We start from the raw sequence: 8,597 nt of genomic DNA on the forward strand, positions 1-8,597 counted from the left end.
ATTTCAAAAGGATAAGAAAAAATAAAATATACTGATATAATTATAAAGTCCACGGATATTAGTTAACACCTAGATTATTTGTTGGTAACACAGACTTACAATTTGGCCAAGAAATTGAAAAAGAGTAGAAGAAAATGTAAAGTTACACCATTAAAATATTAAAATGGTTTCAATTTAAACGGGCTACATATAAAATATTACTTGGGTAGAGTGAACAAGAAAATTGTGACATTGTGATTTGGATGACTGGGAGTGCTAATCAACATTTTGAATTTGAAATTAAAAAAATATATATAGTTTAAATTTAAATTTAAATTATAATAAGTAAATATTTATTTCAATTTTTTTTAGAAGGTTAAAAATGAAAAATATATTTGTTGGTAGTTAACTTTTATCTCTCATCTCTTAATTCACCCAATTTTGGGTGGGTAGAAAAACATAAAACAATCATCCCTTGTTTCCTTCACTCTTCCCTTTCTTCCAACCAAACATGAAAAATTTTCAATCCCGCTCTCTCATCCATCCATTCTCAATCATTCCCTCCAACCAATCATACAATTAGGTTACGATAGCATAGAATAAAAAAGGTGGAAGGTTTAAAATTAAGTGTGAGATTAGTTAGAACATTGTGTGACCTAATCTCTAGAGTTTTGCGAGATACATTTATGTAGAATTTGTTAGATAATTCAATTCAGTAAAGTTTAATTTATTTTGCATTATATATATAAATTTATTAATCAATACAATTTTTTTATAAAAAATTAATTAAAATTTTTCAGAAAGACACTGGTCTTGTTACAAATTATACAATCTCAGACAGTTTAAGTAAGATGAAGTTAAAGTATTTATATGTACTAGTGGGCTATCTCAAAATGATATGAGTTATTTGGAATAAAATCCAAGAACAAACTGTAGGGACTTGAGTTTAAAGCGAACTATCATATAGAATAGACTATTACAATTAAATCGGTTTTTCAAGATCTTGAAATATGAAAACCCTTGGCCAGTATCATATATTCATATAGGCGGTGGAATGTGTGATTATACCGTGTCCAATTTAAGCTTTATGAGAGATAAGAATATAAGAAAATAATTTTTTTAAAAAATATAAATTTTGAAAAGAAAACAATATATATATATATATATATATATATATATACACACACACTCCAACCTGCCCTAGCTTAAGAAGAGTTGTACCTCATTAATAGAAGTAAAAATTCCCTAATTTTTTTCTCAAACGTAAACGCGGCACCAACATTAACATTTTATTTGAATACAGAACTGAAGTTACGGGAACCTAGACAACAAGGGTAAACATAAAATCAATCAAAAGCGGAACGAAGGGGATAATGTATGCTACAACTTTCAAGTCCAAGTGTTCCAGTCTGTTGAAAACAGTATCTGAAAATGAAAGCACAAAAAACAACAATTGAGTAACCAAACTGAGATTTTGAGGAAGCGAGGTGAGGGATAAGTTGGGGCCGGCAAATCGGCACACACACACACAGTAGAGGCTACGGAAGCTTTCCAATCCAATGGCAATGTCCAAAGCTGTATTGTGCTCATTGTTCTTGGCATTTATCTCCATCTTTCAATTAAATTCTTCGCTTAACAACAATTCCACAGCCTGCACGGTGTATCAGATATATCAAGGTATCTATTAATTAATTAATTAATAAGCAATCAATTCTAATTCTGATAATAATAATAATAATGATATATGTTGTTATACAAGAGATCGACTTGCCTCGGTTTGATTGTTGGATGTTGCCATATGCAAGACCGTGTTGCCATCTATGTCGGCCTCGTTTAAGATGTATTCCTTGTTCGTACACTTTAGCCATCCCACCAACCTCTTAAAAATCATCGGATTGTAGTGTTGTAGAGCAATATGTAGTGCGGTTTCTCGTCTAATTGTTTTATCTTCAATGGAGTCTGGGCAAGACAGTTGAAACGATCTCAAAAGATTTATATTTTGCTGTGCAATCACATAATGCAAAGCCGTCCTGCCCTCTCCCGCATCGTGTCGGACCGTGTTTCTATCATGCTCCACCAACCTTTCCACCACCTCATCACGCCCATTGCGCAGAGCAACGTGGATGGGACTTAAGCCGGATGTGTTCAACTTCGAGGCATATGAGGGCTTCAACCTCAAGACTTCTGCGGCAAAGTGTGAGTTACCCATTGATGCAGCTACATGTAAAGGGGTATCTACAAGCAATCTGTCATCAATATAGCGGTCCAAAACAATTGAATTCCGACGATAGAATTCAAAGAAATTGGGAAGGTTTCCCGTACGAGAAATCTCCATCAATCTCCAATATTCCGGATCCATTCTAAGACAACTCCACCTATATACGTATATATGTTTATTTATATATAGGCAGTAGATCGAAGAAGATTGCTTTATATTATATATATGCACGCATGAATTCTCTTGTTAAACCTCTCAGCAGCTATAAATGGAGCTCCTGCCCGAGGCAACATGGAAAGAGATCGAGTGCAACCTCTAAATAAGAAGGAAAGACCGGGGGTGCCGCCTCGTACTGCTTTCGGTCGGGCAGAGGCCGCTTGGTCGGAGCTTCCTATATCTACTATCTGAGTTTCAACTGCAGCTGCTCTGGAAACTTCCGTGGGTAAACGGTAGTTACTAAAAAGAAGGGTTAATTTTAAAAAAATTCCACTAATTTCAATTTTGATCATAAATTCTTAATTTATTTCAAAAAATTTCCCTACACTTATAAAAGTAATCACATTCTCTCAATATTCCACTCCAACCCATTAATGGAGCTGTGAAATATTGAATTTGACTATGCCATTTAATATTAAATTAGAAAATATATAATAATAATTTATGAAATTACAGTATTACCCGGTCTTCTTCTTCCTCTTCAACCCCTCCCTTTGCTGCTCATCTTCTGTATGATTAGAGAGCCAGCACGAAGGGCAATTTCACGATGGCCTCTACTTTGAACAACGAATTAACCAAAATCCAAAAACAAGGAAGAGGCCTAAGGCAACCACAACACTTGAATTGAACTTGAAGACGGAGATCGTGACGACGTGGGAGGTTAGGAACATTAGCGACGCTTGAGCTCTTTTCATGCTTCCATTGTTTCTGAGTCTCCGGCTGAGGGGGTTGGAGAGATGAAGCGGCAAGGTAAGAGGTGGAAGACGAAGCGGCAATGTCACGATTCCCAGTTGCAAAAACCGTGCACCAATCGCACCTAAACATAACCTATCTCCATAACTTAACCAACAACCTCTCCACCAAAATTATGACATTGACACGGCCTCATCATAATAGTTTGTGCTCGCACTCCGTTGCTACCGATCCGTTTTTCATTGTCGGTTCAATTCGCGCGCCAATAAGTTTCGTGTCTTGGTCGTTCAATCCTGCTTTGCCTATTCATTCCACGGCTGCAGTTCAGACCTCCATCGTGGCGTTCGTCGCTGCAACTCTGACGACGCAACAACGACAATTTAGGTGGTGAGGGTGCAAATCGTTGCCTAAATCTTTACAATTACACATCGATTTGATCAGTTTCACCAACAACTTTAATTTCTGAACATAATCAAGACCAGGTTCGACGATCTTGAAATTTTCGGAATCATAGTCGTTGATGGTGGGATTGAGAATGAGCTTGAAGTCGGCAAGGGAGAATTAAGAGGCACTGCCATCGTGGAGGATGCCGGGGAAAGATGAGGTATGGGTTTTGATTTATATTCTTGATGATCTTTTTTAGGGTTGGGATTTGGAGCTGATTGAAGGTACTTCTGGTGAAATTTTTATGTGCCCTAAAAAGAAATAGGGATAATTTCATTTACCTCCCCTGAGGTTAGGTGTAATTACAAGCGATATCCCTTACGTTTCAAAAATTATAGAAACTTCCCCTCAATGTGACCTGAGTTAAATTCCGATGGCATTCTTGTCAAATGACTAAGATAACCTTATTGTATAAAATAAAAAATTATCAAAATGCAAAATGATAAAAGCTACCCCCAATTACAAAATTAAACAACCAAACTTCAGCACCGGCATCCTTGCTCACCACCGGTCAGTCTCGCTGTTGAGATTGTGCATCGCCGCCGCCATTTCAGTTCACTTCGTCGCCAGATCAGAGCGCCGCTTCACCGCTTAGCTCACTAGTTCATCGTTGGTATCTTGTGTCGCTAGGCTCGATTTCTCTTTCTACAGCCCCTGTGATCACCGACAGCAGATCCTTCATTCATCGTCATCTACAAGAGTCTGTGAACGCTGTTTCGAGCTGCTTGCACACCAATCAGACCTTAAGCCGATAAGCACCGATAAGAGCATCACCATCGTTCAATTCAGACCCAGTCCTTATTGTCACCATCATCGGAATAACCACTGTGCTTATCGCAGCCAGAATAGCGACTCTTCCAGTAGCTGTTTGTCGCCACACTCTGTCGCCACCGCAGTACTCCCGTTCTTTCTCGCCGTCGACTGAGCACATCCTTGCTCGTCTGACGTCGCCGGAATAGCGACTTTCGTTGTTCGTTACCACACTGCCGCCACCGCGTCATCGCCGTTCTTCTTGTTCGCCGTTGATTGAGCACATCCTTGCTCGTCCTTAGTGGTTATTCATAGTTTGTTGCCGCCCGACGTTCTGTCTGTCCTTACTTGCCGTCCCGACCAATCCCTTGTGTACCTCTGTTTGGGACATCATAACATATATCTATACACACACAGACACACACATCCTAAAAACCTCTTTGATGTCCTGCTCCGTCCATTCCTTGATTCGGATAGCAGTCAAAATATGAAAAATTGGGGTTTTAGAAGAGTTTTTTTTTTTTTTTTTTTTTTTTGGTAGATAGGTTATTTTAATACAAAAGTAAGGGCAAATGTGGTATTACAGGGTTAAAAATAGCTAATATCATAAAAAATCATCATTGACCGGCGTTGACTTTCACCAGAGGGGCTAAGTGTTAAGACGGAGCAAACCTTGAGGGAGGACAGTGTAATATTTGAAACATAAGGGGTACCGCCTGTAATTACGCCTAATCTTAGGGGAGGTAAATGAAATTATCCCAAAGAAATATGCCTTGATTTGTTGATGTTTGGATGGTGGTTTTGGTTTTGGTTTAGAGAGGGATAAGGGTAAAAGTTTCAGAGGGAGGGATTGAAGATGAAGAAGAAGATGGGGTATTTCTGTAATATCACAAATAATTATTATACTTTTAATTTAATATAAAATAGTAAGGTTAAATTCAACATTTCACAGCCTGATTAATAGGTCAGGCTCGAATATTTGGGCAATGTGATTACTTTTTAAAGTGTATGGAGTTTTCTAAAACAAGTTGGGGGTTTATGATCAAAAATTGAAAGTAATAGTTTTTTTATTTATTTTTTATTTTTTATTTTTAAGTTAACTCCTAAAAAAAATACAATTATTTAGTTATTCAATTAAATAAGTTTGATAATATAATTTGGAAACCATTTATAAGTTCTCTAATTAATGAGAAAAATACTTAAATTCAACCCCCCCCCCCCCCCCCCCCCCCACACACACACACACACACACACACACACACACACGTAATAATCTTAATTAACATTTAAAAGTCACGTCTTCAAATTTTCACTACTTAATATTTAATTTTACCAAGTAACATTATTTTATTTTTGGATATTTGCGCTAAATAGTATGTTGTTTTTATTTCTAGTAAGGTGTTATTTGATAATATTAAAAATTAAATACTAAAAAAATTAAGAATTGTATTTTAAGTGGTAATTAAAAATAAATTTTTTTTAATGGTATCTTTTTGAGTTTTAATTGTTTTTGCAAATATAAACAATGAAATTTGTTCCCTTCTTTTTTCATTTGACATGATATCCTATATTAGCATCTAATTTTTAACTCAATGTGTGAATTGGTTCCGCGGGAACAACTACTATTATGCTGTGCATTCCATCCATGACGACCTTGACTGCTTTTTCTCGAAATGTAAAATTAGTTGGGATGGGCACTGATTATCCGGGAAGTTTCTGGGTTCATGAGGGAATCTGCACTTATTTTATGAACCGTGTGGGCCGGTGGCACTGGGTCGGCACTTAATCCTTTTCAAGACAATTTCACCAAAAGTATCTAATTTTTAACTCCATGTGTGAATTGACAATTATGCTACTCAGGCAAATTAATTGGGATGGCAGGACTTTCTGACAACGAGTACCCGGGAAGTTTCCGGGTTTATAATTAAGGGGGACCTGCACTGATTTTTCCCCGAATTTTTTCCTGAACGGACCGTGGGACATGGGTTAGCCCATAATCCAAGTTTGTCAAACTCAATCTTTTCCACGACACAACCAAGTTGAGCGAAAAGTCAAATTTCACTGCTGCGGGTCCAAGACGTTTTAAGCCCAAAGTAAAAAATAAAAACGTTGGCTAAACATCCCTTACCGAAGAGATACTGATGTTGCATTGCAAGTGCTGGGGGTCCCGGATAGCTGTCACAATGGTCTCAGAATTGGAAAATTTCATATACTTTCATATATGATTCCACTACATGACCTCTTTTAAAAAGTTAAAATAAATTATAGAAGTGGGAGCAACTATTTTGGCTTTGCATGACGACCTCGACTAAGTTGATGGCCGGCCTTTTTGACAAAGTTTAACCAGGGAAGTTTCCGGGTTTATAATGGGAATCTGCATGTTGCTTTTCTTGGAGTCCCACTTTTAAAATAAGTTTTTCATTCGAGGACGAAGTCCTACTTTTCATAAAAAAAAATACTAATAATAATAAATTTCAACAAAATTTTATTACCAACACACTTCCTCTTTTACCCTTTCCAACAATTATTCACCATGTACTAATAATGAAAAAATAGTAGGCCACCCATTTGTTTTATTCCTTGCTCTGCTCTCTATACTGTGATTCTAACTGACAATAATACTGTGAAGCAATGGTCTCAGAATTGGAAAATTTCATATACTTTCATATATGATTCCACTACATGACCTCTTTTAAAAAGTTAAAATAAATTATAGAAGTGGGAGCAACTATTTTGGCTTTGCATGACGACCTTGACTAAGTTGATGGCCGGCCTTTTTGACAAAGTTTAACCAGGGAAGTTTCCGGGTTTATAATGGGAATCTGCATGTTGCTTTTCTTGGAGTCCCACTTTTAAAATAAGTTTTTCATTCGAGGACGAAGTCCTACTTTTCATAAAAAAAAATACTAATAATAATAAATTTCAACAAAATTTTATTACCAACACACTTCCTCTTTTACCCTTTCCAACAATTATTCACCATGTACTAATAATGAAAAAATAGTAGGCCACCCATTTGTTTTATTCCTTGCTCTGCTCTCTATACTGTGATTCTAACTGACAATAATACTGTGAAGCAATGGTCTCAGAATTGGAAAATTTCATATACTTTCATATATGATTCCACTACATGACCTCTTTTAAAAAGTTAAAATAAATTATAGAGGTGGGAGCAACTATTTTGGCTTTGCATGACGACCTTGACTAAGTTGATGGCCGGCCTTTTTGACAAAGTTTAACCAGGGAAGTTTCCGGGTTTATAATGGGAATCTGCATGTTGCTTTTCTTGGAGTCCCACTTTTAAAATAAGTTTTTCATTCGAGGACGAAGTCCTACTTTTCATAAAAAAAAATACTAATAATAATAAATTTCAACAAAATTTTATTACCAACACACTTCCTCTTTTACCCTTTCCAACAATTATTCACCATGTACTAATAATGAAAAAATAGTAGGCCACCCATTTGTTTTATTCCTTGCTCTGCTCTCTATACTGTGATTCTAACTGACAATAATACTGTGAAGCAATGGTCTCAGAATTGGAAAATTGCATATACTTTCATATATGATTCCACTACATGACCTCTTTTAAAAAGTTAAAATAAATTATAGAAGTGGGAGCAACTATTTTGGCTTTGCATGACGACCTTGACTAAGTTGATGGCCGGCCTTTTTGACAAAGTTTAACCAGGAAAGTTTCCGGGTTTATAATGGGAATCTGCATGTTGCTTTTCTTGGAGTCCCACTTTTAAAATAAGTTTTTCATTCGAGGACGAAGTCCTACTTTTCATAAAAAAAAATACTAATAATAATAAATTTCAACAAAATTTTATTACCAACACACTTCCTCTTTTACCCTTTCCAACAATTATTCACCATGTACTAATAATGAAAAAATAGTAGGCCACCCATTTGTTTTATTCCTTGCTCTGCTCTCTATACTGTGATTCTAACTGACAATAATACTGTGAAGCAATAAAACCCCATCTAAACTATACCTCTTTTGGAGAACACGGAGGAAAGAAACTCATGCCAAACAACAATCTGACATATGTCGACAAAACTGTGACCGAATCATCAATGAGACAAACAAAAATGGCCTGTCTTTTTCCTATATCTAATTTTTGTATCTCTACAACTTTGTATAGCGGAAAGGCACGATAAAAATAAATAAATAAGTAAAGGGCAATATTAAAAAAAAAAAAAAAATACTTACTGAACTTAATTAAAAATAATAGTAAATTATACTGACCACCTCTTTAAACAAACCTTACACAAATAGACAACGGTGGTGCAT

General features: G+C 36.1%; 1 protein-coding gene across 1 annotated transcript; it reads right to left on the bottom strand.

Annotated features, from left to right (window-relative positions):
- Positions 1–1,290: 1,290 nt before the first annotated feature.
- On the bottom strand, positions 1,291–2,632 carry LOC132304132 (ankyrin repeat-containing protein BDA1-like). The gene is made up of 2 exons (XM_059801686.1): positions 1,751–2,632; positions 1,291–1,630 (listed from the first exon to the last, which is right to left on the bottom strand). The coding sequence occupies exons 1-2, from the start codon at positions 2,336–2,338 to the stop codon at positions 1,595–1,597; spliced, it is 624 nt and encodes a 207-aa protein (XP_059657669.1). The 5' UTR covers positions 2,339–2,632; the 3' UTR covers positions 1,291–1,594.
- Positions 2,633–8,597: the final 5,965 nt, after the last annotated feature.

The sequence above is a fragment of the Cornus florida genome, unplaced genomic scaffold, assembly GCF_030987335.1.
Source record: "Cornus florida cultivar Cherokee Brave unplaced genomic scaffold, ASM3098733v1 CherokeeBrave_3.0.0_Hap2_Chr04, whole genome shotgun sequence".
Lineage (NCBI taxonomy): Eukaryota > Viridiplantae > Streptophyta > Magnoliopsida > Cornales > Cornaceae > Cornus > Cornus florida.